The sequence below is a fragment of the Tachysurus vachellii genome, chromosome 24 (genome assembly GCF_030014155.1).
Source record: "Tachysurus vachellii isolate PV-2020 chromosome 24, HZAU_Pvac_v1, whole genome shotgun sequence".
Lineage (NCBI taxonomy): Eukaryota > Metazoa > Chordata > Actinopteri > Siluriformes > Bagridae > Tachysurus > Tachysurus vachellii.
Window position 1 is genome coordinate 5902677 of NC_083483.1, and position 17726 is coordinate 5920402.

Sequence of the window (17726 nt, forward strand, 5' to 3'; positions counted from 1 at the left end):
ATATTACTAAGTAGGAGGTTTGAATTTTAAGATGCTCAGTGTGTAAGCAACCAGCTGAGTGCCTTAACTTCCTCTTATTCAGTTGCTAGCTTTTAAAGCATTAAAAATGTATGTTTTTCTTGATACAGTGAAGCTTTTAAGCTGACATTTATGAAAGGAAAGGACAAGTAAAGTATTTATTTCTTTTATTGGCTTCACCACGCATTAAAAATGTTCTCTACAAAAATAAAAGATCAGATCACTGCAAATATATATGAGCAAACCTTCAATCAGAAGAGATTAGACAAAGCGACATATTTGGAAAAAAAAAAGAAGAGTAAATTCGGCTGTACAGCAAACAACGAAGGAAAATTTTAATCGGAAACTGCAAACACATGCAATGAAATCTCGATGCTTCTGTCCTGTTCAATTTTTCACCGAGAAAGGTTTCATTATGTGCTCGAAAGGACGATTATATCCCTGGAGATAATTTCAGATCCCTCAGTGTTCTGTACAGCTGCTACAACCCGCATTATCAAACTTCTCCCCTTTACAAAGTGTCTCGAGTTGGGTTCTGCTCCAGGAGCTGCACGGCTTTCATTTACTGTTTACTGAAAAAAATAAAATAAAAACATTAAACTTGAAGCTTTGAGTTATAATTCAGTTTGCTTTGTGAAAAACCTACATTTTAGGTCATTAGAGAAACTGCAGCCTTAAGGAGCATCAGCGGGTGAGAACGTCAAGATAACAGGTTTGTACAGAAGATCACGGTTTTCCCTTTTTTAATGGAATCCCAGAAACTTAAAATGAATGAATTAAAAAAAAAAAAAAAACGAGCAAAAAAAAAAAGCAAATATCAAAAGAGGAAAGAATATTTAAATGGAAAAATAAACCCTTCGCCGTTCAAATTACGATGATCTGAAGGATTGAATACACATCCAGCTCTCTTTGGTCTGTGTAACGGCTTCTGGATGCTGAATCAGAGGAGGTGTGTGTTAATATTTACCAATATTTAGGTTTCAAATCGCTGTCACTATGCACTTTGCTTACAAAAATGTTTTCTAAATCACGTTCAGAGCGTTCAAGTTAGCGTACATTTCTTACACCGACCTGGAAACGTTTTTTCTATTTCTTTGTGGAAAAAAAAGCAACAAAAAAAAAAAAAAAGACGGCGAGAATCGAATCCAAGCCCGAATTCATGATCGCTAACTGGGAGAAAAGAGGAGGCAAGTGCATCAATTATTTAACCTGAGCTTCTAAGGCTTTCTTCATCTGATACCGTTATCCTTCAAACCTGGTATCAGAGTCTCTCTTTCTGTTCTCTCAAAATCTCGTACAGTTCGTTCTCCCAGTTTTCTCTGGTGGGTCAGAGCTCATATCAGGTCACATCCCCACCCAGTAATCTCTTTACATCTGTGCCATGAAATCATAATCTGCATTTCTCTGGATCTTCCAGAGTGGTGACACTTGGGCCTTAACCAACAATAGTAATTATGACAAAAACATGACCACTATAGTGAGTTGATGTTTGAACAAAGAGTTCATTCATGATAGTGATCAATAAAATAATCAATCAATAACAACCCAAATATTTTGCTAGACCTCCTTCACTAATCAAGACTCCAAGATGTTCCTGTGAGCTTCGCAAATCTTTAACAGGAGGCTGGAATTTTATTATTATTATTATTACTACTATTATTATTATTATTATTATTAAAATAAATGGGGTGAATTCACACATCAGCCCACTCTTAGCTGGTGGTTGGTGCTGTGTGTTACACTACTGTCATTTTATATAGAGGAAAATGTTAAAATTCCCAACAGCTTTGTTTCGAATTCAATTTCAACCATCCTACGGTATGCATGAAAGCTATGAGCTAATTAGCCAAATTGTTATCCAAAGTCCTTCATGCGTTCATGCTCGGTATAAGTTTTTTCCAGTTGTTCAGAGAATCTTTTCGCTTGAACTTTAAACACTGTGTGTGTTCTGTTTCGATGTCCATGTTGAAAATCTTCTGTATGAATGTGCGTAGCATCACTGTCGAGAACATGCAAGCTAGCTAGCTAAAAGCAAAAGTGGAGGTTACTGTCCAGTTGGTAAACATATAAGATAAATATTGTCACAGTTTAACCCCGAATCCTTCACATGCCTCTTACTTCCACCTAGTTATCTCCCAGCTTCAACTTCAGATGGAGCCACTTTGTGCTGAATCGTTTGGTTTTTTTTTTTTCCCCCCTAGCTCGTACGCTGCTAAAGCTCAGCTACATCTGAAAGCTCTCAATCGTGAAAACTAGCCACTTCATCACCATGGCAACCACAGCAAATGAGTGAAAGCTCTAGGCAAATATCCTACCGATTGAAATTCACTGCTACCATCCAGAGACTGCTGTCTCAACCGTCCAATCAGCGTTCTGCATCTGAATTATGAAGTATTACACTGCACTCGGTTCAGAAGTAGACAGGAGTTGACACGTTCAAGGGGAGAAACAAAACAAAACAAAAACACAGATGTAGCCATAAAAGCTAGCCAGCTAACATGATCGTGATGTCTTTTCATTCTCAAAACAGCACACTGTAAAGTCAGTGCTAGAGATTTACCCAACTAACATGTCTGTGTAGATGGATTATGGTATGTTGATGGTCTGAGTGTTAACAAGACGGCATGTGCTGAACTTGGAGATGAAGAGACTTTTCCTGGTGTTTTCTTTGGTTTTTCTTAGTCAGAGAAGGAAAATGTAAGAGGAAGTAGTTATGTAAGTGTTAGTCACGGCATTAACTAATCCCAAAAGGAGGAGTCAGGGGTATTGAAAGGGGACTAGGGGTTATAGGTATGGGGGGCAATTAGGGTGTAGGGTCTGGGGTGTAACCAGATGGACAACACATTAATGTGGAATTACTGGCCCATATTTTGGGTTTAGAGTGCCACCTACTGTACAGGTGTCACTCCTGCAAATCTAGAGTCAAATCAATGGGTCTGTCAATCACTCAGTGGGTCTGTCAGCGGGTCTGTCAGTCAGTCAGTGGGTCTGTCCGTCAGTCAGTCAGTCAGCGGGTCAGTCAGTCAGTCAGTCAGTCAGCGGGTCAGTCAGTCAGTCAGCGGGTCAGTCAGTGGGTTTGTCAGTCAGTCAGTGGGTCTGTCAGTGACTTGGCCGGTGCAATAGAGACGCAGTAATATTCAAGTGGCCTTTTTTTCTTATGGATTTAAAAAGGTAGTGGAGTGAATGAATGAAAGTAAAGGTTTAACAACCCTGGAAACAAACAGTACTCAAGCTCACACACACAGTATAGCCCTAGTCAGATAGTAGTGGTTTAGATGGTCTGGTAGCCCGCGTGACTCCTCTTCCTGCCGATCAAGTAGGCAACGAGGACTATGAGGATGAGGCCAGCCAGGCAAGCACCGACAATGATGGGCACCAGCATGTTGTCCTTCTGCATTCGACACATGTCAACTAAAAAGAAGCAAAATTACACATGAGAATGATACAGAGAACTATTTGATTTATTTTCTGGCTACAATCACCTTACAGGTCTATATTACTGCATCATTCTATTTATTTGTTTTGTTTTGGTTGTTCTGGTGAAGCTTCTTTTAAGGAAACATTCTTAGAGAAAGGACTTAAGGGTTTCTCAGTAACATGATCATCTTTTTTTGTCTCATTATCTTCAGAGACAAAAGACAGAATTGGGAGAGGTTATACTTATAGCTGTTTAGAGATGTGTGAATGCAGGTGATCCATAACATTAACTGTAACTAAACTTAGCGTATGCTATTACATAACATACAGGAAAAAACACATGCAGATGAAGTATTCAACAGTAACGGCTCTCTGCGTCACACACACACACACACACACACACACGAACATGGCTCTGAGAGTGACACAGACCAGGTTAAAGCACTATGAGCTCTGCTGTACCTGGTCCAAACTGGTTGTCGTGGATGCCGAAAGGCTGAACCTGCAGGTCAAAGGTGTTGAGGCTGAAAGTGCTGACCACGGGAAGAACCTCCTCAACGCTGCACATGTAGGAGCGGCCCATAGTTCCCTGCATGTACTGAAGACTGCTGTTGCTGACAATGAATTGAGCTAAAGAGGATTCACACAGAGACACACACACACACAGACAGACAGACAGACACACAGACAGACAGACACACAGACAGACAGACACACAGACAGACAGACACACACACAGACAGACACACACACAGACAGACACACACACAGACAGACACACACACAGATAGACAGACAGACACACAGACAGACAGACACACAGACAGACACACACACAGACAGACACACACACACAGACAGACACACACACACACAGACAGACACACACACACACAGACAGACACACACACACACACAGACACACACACACACACAGACAGACACACACACACAGACAGACACACACACACACAGACAGACACACACACACACAGACACACACACACACACACAGACACACAGACACACACAGACAGACACACACACACACACACACACACAGACAGACACACACAGAGACAGACACACACACAGAGACAGACACACACACACAGACAGACACACACACACAGACAGACACACACACACAGACAGACACACACACACAGACAGACACACACACACACAGACACACACACACACAGACAGACACACACACACACAGACAGACACACACACACAGACAGACACACACACACACACACACACAGACACACACACAGACAGACACACACACACAGACAGACACACAGACAGACACACAGACAGACACACAGACAGACACACAGACAGACACACAGACAGAGACACACACAGAGACACACACAGAGACACACACACAGAGACACACACACAGAGACACACACACAGAGACACACACACAGAGACACACACAGAGACACACACAGAGACACACACAGAGACACACACAGAGACAGACAGACACACACACAGACAGACACACACACAGACAGACACACACACACACAGACAGACACACACACAGACAGACACACACACACAGACAGACACACACACACACAGACAGACACACACAGACAGACACACACAGACAGACACACAGACAGACACACAGACACACAGACAGAGACACAAATTTACAATCATAATAATAAGAGATATAATTGGACATAATATCCAAACTAGATTATTAGTTATTGCACAAACTGTTCACATGGAAACATGAACACATCACCACATAACGATTAAAACACACATACTGGATCTACAGCTGTGCACCAATATTACAATCAGACCAAATTAGATTCCAGTGATTCCAGAAAACTGAATGAGTAATTACGGTTCAGTTATGTGACTCATCTTTCTTCTTTTTTCAAATCCACTGTGGTGATGTACAGAGGAGAAACTACAAAAACTCACCGTGCAAATACTTTTTAAAACACTGTATTAGCAGTAATAGTAAAATAGTAACATTTGTTTTTACCTGACTTTTATAAACAACAACAAACTCTTCATTAGAACTACAGACTGACATGTTCAAGTAAAAATTTTTTTTTTAAAGAAAGTGGAAGTTCCTCATTAGTAAAAGCTGTCAGTAATGTAACTCTTCCTTACCTGCCATATCTTCCCAGCTGGCTGACAAGTTCAAAGCGCTGAGCTGATATATTTTGGTGGTGGAGTTCTGTAGATATGAAGACGTGGATTAAGAGTCGTTTGTTGTGGAAGAGAGAGAAAGTGTGAAGACGGGTTTGTGCGAGTAAGTTTAAGACCCTCACCAGTGAGAAAGTGAAGGTGAGGTTGGTGTGATTTCCAGTCAGCAGCAGAGTAGCAGTCGTGGATTCACACGTCCCTGAGAAAGACGTACTCTTGGGGTCCAAGTTACTTATTTTCACGATCGTCTGAAATCGAGATGAGAGAAATTTTTAGCCGTTATATAAAATCAGTCGTGGTCGAAACACATTCGCTATAGATGCACGATTCGTAGAATTCAGATCTACTACCACTATATGTGGTCACCCGTCCTGAACTAAACTGTAGCTCACAGAGCATGTATGTGCATTTTACAATAAAGAAACCCAGACATATTCCAGCACGACAATGCACCTGTGCACAAAGCAAACTCCACAAAAGACATGTTTTACCAAAGTTAATGTGGAAGAACTCGAGCGCCCTGCACAGAACTCAACCCCACTGAACACCTTTAGGGATGAACCGAGACAACGACTACACCCCAGACCTCGGGTGCCTGATCTCAGTGGTGCTCTTGAAGCTGTAAATCTAGTCGAAAGCCTTTCTAGAAGCGTGGAGGTTGTTACAGCAAGACAGGAGACTACTGCTACTGAGGATTTCTCCACATGGACAGCCAGGAGATACACAGGATCAGGGGCGGATCTAGGATTTCATCTTTAGGGGGGTGTAGCCCTCAGTGAGAATTTAAAACAAGAATTTTATATTATATATTATATGAATACATAGTAAGCCAAAAGGCACACTCTGCCTCCCTCAGTGTCTTTAGCACTTTCTCCACCTTTCTTTCCTCCCTGTTCTACAGCATTTACGTTTGGAAAAAAAAAAACGTCGTATATCCATCTATAAAAAAAACGATACAAGAATGTCTTTGAATGTCATTTGACTGATTTGTGTGTGTGCTTTACTAAATTTGTATTTGTCCGAATTTTCCAAATGTAAACATTACAACAGGGCTCTCAAGTTTTGAAGACAGGCAAGCGTGACATATCCAACCCAATCCATACTGTAAATGGTGCCACTTAAAAACAACAAAAAATGGATTTGGATCTGGTTTGCAGTTAAGTCTCCATCATTAAAGAGTGGAAAACTTCAACAAAACAGACTTCATGTTAAAACTAGAATGTATTTCCTGATGACATAACTGCACTTTCTGACCATATAATACACCTTCTGAGTCTGGTTCCTCTCAAGGTTTCTTCCTAATGTCATCTCAGAGGGAGTTTTTCCTCAGACACAGTCACCTCTGGCTTGCTCATTAGGGATCTTGACTTCATATATTTTTTTGTAAAACTGTTTATTGGCTGTGTTAAAAACGCAATACAAATGCAATTGAATTGTGTTACTATGTAGAACTGGATGTTCATAAAGCACATACAAATGTGATGGTCAGAGATTTTTTGGCCCGGATACTAAGCAAATAATTAAAAAGATGGCTCAGGTGCACACACTTTATGGATATTATGCAGATCCCTGTTCCCATAAACATTATTTATGTTGCTGATAAAAAAACGATTACAATTCACGTTATGCCAGAGACAATATGACAACATGAGTCATTCCTGTGTACGTGTGCTTACTTTATTCTGAGATTTGGAGAAATATGTTACATTCAGCTGCAGCCCCATTCTGGCAAGAAGACAGACCGTGCCGTTGGAGTTATCAACACTGTAGTTGCCACGCTCGGGGTTGGTCGGGACGACAGGGGTGGTCGGGGGGACAGGGGTGGTAATAGGTGCAATAGTGGTGGTAGGAATATCAGCTGAACAAACGGTCTCTGAAAAAAGTAAGTTAGTGCATTTACATTACACCAATTCCGTCATGCCAAGACACAAAGATTTACGAATATTACGATGTATACAGTGAGGTCATCGTTTGTGCTTAAGAAATTCCATTAGACATTACATTATAAACACTATAGAGATTAACAGAAGGACAGTACCGTCAGTGCTCAGGTTGGAGCTGGGCATGTAGGCTTGCATGCGGATGTTGAAGAACGTGACTGTCGCTCCAGAGCTTCCCAGCCTGACTGAGCTGGAGCTCAAACACCTGTAGGTGGTGTTGAGCTTTGCAGAGATCTGAGAGTTGTTTGTACTCAACACCACAATCTCTGCACAGATAAGAGACATGCACGTTAACTTCAGCTAATAGTCTTGTGTTTTGTTTTGTTTTTTTTAACCCTCTCTTTTCCAGTTTCGGTTATTCGGTATCTACCGGAGCCTCAGATTCCGCTTCTTGGCTGATGTAGGATTCATACTAGACTTTCACGCATGATTTTCTGCTCAGAACAGTTGCACAGAGTGAAATTTGATTGACCGTAGCTTTCCTGTCAGCTAGAACCAGTCTAGACTTCAACAAGCCATTTCAATTCAATTTGATATGTACAGTATAGCACTTTTAAACAATGAACATTGTCTCAAAGCAGCTTTAGAACATAATGAAATATGGTACAAAACATTCAACATTAATTTTAGACATATTTAAATGTGTTTGTTTTGATCCCCAGTGAGTAAGCCTGAGGCAACTGAGGCAAGAAAAATCTCCCTTATATAGAACAGGACGAAACCTTGAAAGGAACCAGACTCAAAAGGGAACCTCATCCTCATTTGGGTGAAACTCATCCTCGTTTCTACATACAACACTGCTGATCAATAGATGTACCATTTAGTGTTAACACTAAAAACTACGGTGTATGAAAATCCCAGGAGATCAGTAGTTTCTGAAATACTCAAACCAACCTGTCTGACACCAAAAACCTTGCTACGGTCAAAGTCACATTTTCCCACATTCTAATATCTGATGCTAACCATAGCTTAAGTTCTTGACCTTTTTTCCATTATGCTGTGGTCACATGATTAGCTGATAGGGTAACTGCATGAACACGTGTGTGTGTGTGTGTGTGTGTGTGTGTGTGTGTGTTCCTAATAAGCAATTACTGAGTTTTTCACAACATTAAATGTAAGCGTAGCATATGCCATACCTTAAATTATTACAGAAATATGGTTTATTTGTTATTGATTAGTTTTAGAGAACTACATGCCCAATAATGCTGAACTCATTAATTAACACATACAATTCATTATACAGTACATATAAAACCTTTACAGCCCCCAGTTAAAATCTTTACCCTGTTAAAGTGGCCTTTTTTGTGATAGATTTGTCAGAACTTTTTACAACCTCAATATCAAATTACAACCTAAGAAATATTAAGTTAAAAACAATGAGTAACTTTGTTTAAGAGGGAAAAAAAGAAAGAAAAAGAAAACGTACAATTTCAAGACAGCACCTTTTGATTTTTATTAAACATCTCGGTGTTGTCAGTAAGAGTCTATCAGGGTGCCACATCATGTCTGGGCAATATTTTACACTCTTTCATAGAAAAACGTTCTAGAAAAATATAAAGAAAATACTAGAGTGTGAGCTGATATTTATTTAGTGTTGATCAGAATCGTTTGACTGATAACTGAATGCAGGGTGCGTACACTTGTTTATTTTTCATCAAAAAAAAGACGTCGTTGTGCCATTTCACACACTGAGGATGGAGAAAAGTTCTGACCAAAAATAGCTTGATTTTTTTTTTTTTACATCAAAGAGTCAGTTTGAATGTGTGTAAGATGTGTAAATACTCTGAACTCATCCTGGAATAAAGGCTTTTTTTGTGAAAGTAATAGTGTGCAGTGTTTGGTGTTTCCTACCCTTGCTGGAGGAATTAGGAAAGGTGGTGGTGTCACTCAGGTTGTAGCTCAGCGTAAGGTTGGCCACACGATATACGAGGTTGTTGCTGGTGAACACGAGGCGCAGAGAGTGACCATCACCGAAGGAGGCCAGCAGGTCCGGGGAAACTCCTGCTTCTCCGCAGGAACTGCCATTTCCCACTACTGCTGTTACTGGAAGCGGCACAACCACAGAGCTCTGCTCACAACACACACACACACACACACACACAGAGACACACACAGAGACACACACACAGAGACACACACACAGAGACACACACACAGAGACACACACACACAGAGACACACACAGAGACACACACAGAGACACACACACACACACAGAGACACACACACACACACACAGAGACACACACACACACACACAGAGACACACACACACACACACACAGAGACACACACACACACAGAGACACACACACACACAGAGACACACACACACACAGAGAGACACACACAGAGACACACACACACACACACACAGAGACACACACACACACAGAGACACACACACACACACACAGAGACACACACACACACAGAGACACACACACACACACACACAGAGACACACACACACACACACAGAGACACACACACACACACACAGAGACACACACACACACACAGAGACAGACACACACACACACACACACAGACACACACACACACACACACAGACACACACACACACACACAGACACACACACACACACACAGACACACACACACACACAGAGACACACACACACACAGAGACACACACACACACACAGAGACACACACACACACACAGAGACACACACACACACACAGAGACACACACACACACACAGAGACACACACACACACAGAGACACACACACACACAGAGACACACACACACAGAGACACACACACACAGAGACACACACACACAGAGACACACACACACAGAGACACACACACACAGAGACACACACACACACAGAGACACACACACACACACACACACACAGAGACACACACACACACACAGAGACACACACACACACACAGAGACACACACAGAGACACACACACACACACAGAGACACACACACACACACACAGAGACACACACACACACAGAGACACACACACACACAGAGACACACACACACACACAGAGACACACACACACACAGAGACACACACACACACACAGAGACACACACACACACAGAGACACACACACACACAGAGACACACACACACAGAGACACACACACACAGAGACACACACACACAGAGACACACACACACACAGTTCAGCCTGCAGTCTGGAGAGTAATCGTGTAGTCTAATGACTCTCAGGAGGAACTTCTTCTCTCAGTTCATCAGACTCCTCAACACAGACGTGTCCAAACAGGTCCATTAAGGCTCCATAAAGTTTCTCTGCACTGCTCTTCACTGACACTGATAGTGTTACTATACATCTAATATAAGTGCACATTATATACAGTTCTTATTTTAACTGTAGTTAATGATATGCACAGTATAAGGAGGAACAAATCAAATCCCGAATCCTTAGGAAAAGTACTCCATATATACTAAACATACTAAATAAATAAATAAATACATGATATTACGTTACCTTCATAACACATGAATAGCTGTATTTTATAGCAAAACAAATATACAGAATAACATATTGCTAACTCATGTTAAAGCAATAAATATGTGATATAAATATCGCATCCGTTTGAGAGTATAAGGATCTATCAAAAGACACGCATGTTATAAACCTTTATAAAGCCTTAAGCTACATTGCAGCAAATAAATATTACCAAAACAATATTGTAAAGAAAAGCAATGCTTATTTATTTTGGTGGCTTTTCAATTAATAACAATTAATAAAGTGATGATTAAACAAAACAAAAACAACAAAAAAAAAAAAAGACATTTATTATTAATAATAAGGAAGTTTTTTAATTAGCTCTCACAGCCCAGTTGGCATTCTGGTAACAGAATATTTGCTCTTCAAAGTAACGTGTGTGTGTGTGTATGTGTTTACATACCGTGCCGTTGACGATGGGGTACGTTATGGTAAAGTTAGCTGAGATATCTGCTTTTATACAAGTTGAATTTCCATTCTTTACTTCAAATATTACAGCATGCACTGCAGTCAGACAGCCTGAAACACACAGCATCAGAATGTTACAACATTTTTTACACCAGCACACAAAAATTGCAGTTAGGTTTAACGACCACAAGGGGGCAACACAGGCCTTCACTTCATCTAAACTGCCTCTTCTACCACTGGAATATAAGAGGAGCACAATATTGTTTGCTCGCATAAAAAAAAATAATTAATATTAAACACATTTACATCAGAATAATTCACTGCCAGCTAAATTACCATTAATGATTCCTACAACAGTGTAAAACAATAAAAGAAGCAAAACACTTATTATTTAATATATTGATTGAATTACCACAAGATGGTAGTTATTACTGTATATTCTTTGAAACTGTGCTGAGGGACATTATATGCACTTATATGTTGCACTTAATGTGAACTGGACGGGCATTTCCCCTCACGGCCACTTTAATAGGAACACCTGTATATCGTGCAGTTCTCCAATCAGCCTATCATGTGGCAGCAGGACAAAGCAGAAATTTCTGCAGAAACAGGTCAAGTGCTTTAGTTAATGTTCACACGTGTAATCTCTGTGACTGTGGCACGGTTGCTGGTGTCAGATGTGCTGGTTTGAGGAATGCTGATCTCAGGATTTTCACACCTCTAGAGTTTACACACAAGTAAGAAAAGGCTCCTATGAGTGAACGGTCCGCAGAATGAAACGGACAGAAAGTCTAAGTTAACTCCAACAAACGCTGTTTACAATATAAGGAAAAGGAAAATTTTACTTTACATATCCCATGTTGGGACAGAGCACAGAGTCAGCCATGATAGAGATGTGGTAGCCTAGTGGTTAAGGTGTTGGGCTACCAATCAGAAGGTTGTGAGTTTGATTCCTACGTCCACCAGGCTGCCACTGTTGGGCCCCTGAGCAAGGCCCTTAACCCTCAGTTGCATAAAAATGAGATAAAAAAAATCTGGTAAGTCGCTCTGGATAAGGTCGTCTGCTAAACGCTGTAAATCTAGCAGTGAGAGTTGGGGCCTTGCTCAGGGGCCCGACAGTCAGATCCTCCGATCAACAACCCAGAGCCTTAACTGCTTGAGCCTCCAGTGCATCTCTTTCAACCGTGATGAGCAGAAAACATCACATCCGAGAACATACCTTGCGGTGGATGAGCTACAACAGCAGAAGACCACATCAGGTTCCTCTGGTTTCAGCTGAAAGCATTAATCTGATGACATACACTCACCCAAACTGCAATAGAACATCTAAAAAAAAAAAAGTTTTTTTTTCCTAATGTTTAACTGTCCAGTTTTAGTGAGTCTGTGCCCAGATTTCTCTTTTTGCCCAGACAGGAGTGGAACCAGAGGTGGTCTTCTGCTGTAGTATCTACCTCAAGGTATGTTCTTAGATACTTTTCTGCTCATCACGGTTGTAAAGACTGATTATTTGAGTTACTAAACCTTTCCTGGAAGCAAAACAACCAAGCAGGAAGTTTTCCTCTGTCCTCTCTCATCAACACGATTTTATTATTATATTTCACCCCCCATTCAGTGTAAAACTTAGAGACTGCTGTGTGTAAAAATCCCACATCAACAGTTTCTGAAATATCCAAACCAGCCCATCTGGCACCAAACCCCAAGTCACAGAGGTCACACTTTTTCTACATTATGATGTTTAATGTGAACAGTACCTCAAGCTCTTGACCTGTATCGGCTTTATTTTATGCACCGTGATGCTGCCGCATGATTGGCTTATTGGAAATCTGCCTGATTGAGCGGATGTACAGGTTTAAGTGGGTGTATATAAGCAAACGTATATTAGAATGAAATATCTAACAAAACTCTCTGTGCATTCATGAGTTAGATTAGAATATTACAAACAATCAAACATTTTTTATCTGATTCTAGATGGATATTTATTAAAGACAGTTAAAAAGGAAGAAGCCATACAGTGTGACAATACCACTATTGTGCAACCAGCAATCCCATCATGCTGATTACACAGGAAACTTCAGGGAAATGCTTACATTCACACACACACACACACTCTCTGACACACACACACACACACACTCTCTGACACACACACACACACACACACACTCTCTGACACACACACACACACACACTCTCTGACACACACACACACACACACACTCTCTGACACACACACACACACACTCTCTGACACACACACACACACACTCTCTGACACACACACACACACACTCTCTGACACACACACACACACTCTCTGACACACACACACACACACACTCTCTGACACACACACACACACACACTCTCTGACACACACACACACACACACACTCTCTGACACACACACACACACACAGACACACACACACAGACACACACACACAGACACACACACACAGACACACACACAGACACACACACAGACACACACACAGACACACACACACAGACACACACAGACACAGACACACACAGACACACACACAGACACACACACAGACACACACACAGACACACACACAGACACACACACAGACACACACACAGACACACACACAGACACACACACAGACACACACACACACACACAGACAGACACACACACACAGACACACACACACACACACAGACAGACAGACAGACACACACACAGACACAGACACAGACACAGACACACACACAGAGTTTCTAGCTTTGTTAGTAACCATTAAAAAATTAGGAGAAAACAAAGAAACATGCTGGCACAGGCCTGCGTGATTCACTCAAACTACAAAGTCGGCTCATAGCAGCTCAGTCAATTATGGGTGTGTGAAGGTTTTTACAAACAGAACATTACCCTGCTAGTTTAGAAAGTACAGAATGTATGTTTTTTATTTCTTTACGCGTTGGATCCCGTTCTTAAAGATTCATAACAGCGTCGATTCTAACGCAAATTCATCAACACAGCGTGTCTAACATGGTGCCTATTTCACTACATAAACTAATTAAAATGAAACTAAATAATAAAAGATAGAAGAGAAAGAAACAGGGGACAAAAGAAACAAGAGGAAAAAAGACGCCGTGAACGGTGTTAACTTTGCAAGCCCAAGAATTCCAGAAACTTTCATTATTGTGTGGGGAAAATAATAATAAGGCAAAAAATAAATAAATAAATGAAGAGGAAGCATTCCTTACGGGAACATGTGACTGTTGATATACATCTACAGTAATTATAGATAGCAAAAGTAGAACATTCTTGACTCCAACTTAGTGGCTTTACCAGTGTAAATGTTCTATGATTGAAAGGATACGTTTCCTTTTAACGTAATAAACTGAAAAACTTTTCTGAAAGGATCCGATATCCTGCTACACGTCTGTAGTATTTCGATTCGATGGTCGATTCACACCGGATACGTTATCTCTGTAGAAATCAATGTACCTTGTGTACATCTCAACGTAGCCTGTATGCATTGTTATCTTGGACACCGAAGGCTCATATTACTACAAACGGTATGTTTTGTAGAGCTTGTGTCTGTACATGTATAACCAGTATGTAGGCTTCTCCAACCATTGCTAAAAACTCATCGGGAACCACCAAGTCCGATAAATGCAACCTAACTCTTTTCCTCTTGAGCATTAAACCTGGCTAGTACTTGCACTGCTTCCTGTCATGTCTCTATACTGCAGAAAAAGTTCTGTGAAAGCCTTTTTTTTTCTCACGCGCACACATGCACACACCCACACAAATGCAGTAATTCATGCGAAGCTTAAAAAAGGTGCTTACAGATGGCAACACTACACTACACATCCTTTTAAAGTTGGTAGATGTGTATTTTTTCCAGACACAGAACAGTTCATATAAAATGCCTGACATGAAGGATAGACATGTAATAATTACATTAACTCACTTATGTAAAACTAACCCAGTTCAAATAGGACTTTAATTACTTACAGTTAAAATACTAGAAATAAACTGGAATCACAGTCTGAAGGATAATAATACCCACTATACCCACTATACCCACACTATAACACTGTTCATAATAGTATTACTGCACACAATATTGTTGAACATACAGTATTTACACTGGTCTGTGCTGTTTTTGTTTATGGTCTTTTGTGTAATGTCTTTGTTTGTATTGTCTTGAAATTTTTCGTCTGCACTGTCTTTTGTCCTGCACTGTCTTGTCCTGCACTGTGTACACCAGGTTGCAAAGTTGCACTTTATGTGACTAGGACTAACTTACTAAGTCCTTATCTCTGTCTTTGTTCAATGTAGCACCATGATCCATCACGTCTCATTTCACTGTGTACTGCAACAGCTATATATGGTTGAAATGACAATAAAAGCTACTTGACTTGACTATACCCCCACTATAGGCCCTCTATACCCCCACTATAGGCCCTCTATACCCCCACTATAGGCCCTCTATACCCCCACTATAGGCCCTCTATACCCCCACTATAGGCCCTCTATACCCCCACTATAGGCCCTCTATACCCCCTCCATACCCCCACTATAGGCCCTCCATACCCCCACTATAGGCCCTCCATACCCCCACTATAGGCCCTCCATACCCCCACTATAGGCCCTCCATACCCCCACTATAGGCCCTCCATACCCCCACTATAGGCCCTCTATACCCCCACTATAGGCCCTCTATACCCCCACTATAGGCCCTCCATACCCCCACTATAGGCCCTCCATACCCCCACTATTGGCCCTCCATACTCCCACTATTGGCCCTCCATACCCCCACTATTGGCCCTCCATACCCCCACTATTGGCCCTCCATACCCCCACTATAGGCGCTCCATACCCCCACTATACCCCCTCTATAGGCACTCTATACCCCCTCTATAGGCCCATTGTACAGTTTATTGAAATGATCAGTGTCACACACACTCACTCTTTCTCTCTCTCTCTCTCTCTCTCTCACACACACACACACACACACACACACACACACACACACACACATAGCTTCACAGAGAGTACGCAGTGAACTTCTGTGGGTGTAAGACATATCGTGTGATATACTGCTCTTATGCAGGATGCAATGAGCCATTTTGAGACAGCTCGAGACACAGAGACTGTACTGTTAGTGCACAAAGCGCTTCAGCAGTCACGTGACTAGACCCCGGACAAACGCTCGCGCTTCTACGCCTGCACAATTCTAGCATCCAGTCGCAGCTTTATTAGATTAAGGGCCGTGTGTGAGGGAGTTATTGTGTTTACACACGGAATAAGGTGCGTAATTGAAAGCATATCGACGCCTCGAATTACGAGGGGAACAAAAAACAAAACACACACAAGGCCTGAAACGCTCTGGCAAGGTTACAGACACTTATGGCGTAGTTTTGTAACGTAAAACTGCAGGTATGACATGTACACAGGATTTAGGAGTTAATAAGAAGTAAAGCGCATGTTTGTTTGTTTTTTGCATTTAAAAAAATAAACAGAAATTTTTACAGAACTTTTAACTAAAAAATAAATAGATACTTTTTAAGCGATCGTCCCAACACGTGATAGACGTTTTTTAAATATAGGAAAATATTGCTTACCTAAAACAAATAAGAAGCCGATGGTGAAGCCGGATAGCAGTTTATGAGCCATGTTTAATAAATAATTCGCTCTCGGAAAACAGGCAGTTTTTTAGTAAAGACAGCAGTAAACAACACCCGGAGTCACGCGCTGCTCGGAGAAAAACAAACAAACACGCAGATTCAGTCGTGTTAAATTGTCCAAAAGAGTTCTTTCACTTCGTGTGTTGTCAAATCCTTCTGCTTGCTTTCTCTCTTTCTCTCTCTCTCTCTCTCTCTCTCTAGCACTCAATATCAACACCGGGAATGTTCCAGTCATGTGAGTCACCCAGCAGCGCGGTCACGTGTCTACGAGTCACCCAGCAGCGCGGTCACGTGTCTAACCACCCGAGCAACTTTTTTCACACGGTTTTTAACACGGTAAAAACACAAATAAACAACTAAAAACGCGTGCATATCATTAAACACGACACCCTATACACAGATCCGATCCCGTTCTAGGTGTTATAGTCACCTCGTATTTATACGATGTTTATAGAGTCGTGCTTAAGGTTTTTACACCTACAAACGATTATTTCCAGGAAATGCGTCATTCTGCGCAAATCCACGCGTACCCACGAGGGCCTTAAACGCGCTGC

The 17726-nt window shown here is 41.3% G+C and overlaps 1 protein-coding gene across 1 annotated transcript; it reads right to left on the reverse strand.

The window, feature by feature from the left end:
• Positions 1 to 168: 168 nt before the first annotated feature.
• lamp1a (lysosomal associated membrane protein 1a) lies at positions 169 to 17378 on the reverse strand. Its single transcript, XM_060859988.1, has 9 exons — positions 17110 to 17378; positions 11501 to 11616; positions 9420 to 9636; positions 7667 to 7834; positions 7305 to 7501; positions 5754 to 5876; positions 5593 to 5659; positions 3898 to 4065; positions 169 to 3429 (listed from the first exon to the last, which is right to left on the reverse strand). Exons 1-9 carry the CDS (start codon positions 17159 to 17161, stop codon positions 3290 to 3292), a joined length of 1248 nt encoding a protein of 415 aa, XP_060715971.1. The 5' UTR covers positions 17162 to 17378; the 3' UTR covers positions 169 to 3289.
• Between the last annotated feature and the right edge of the window lie 348 nt (positions 17379 to 17726).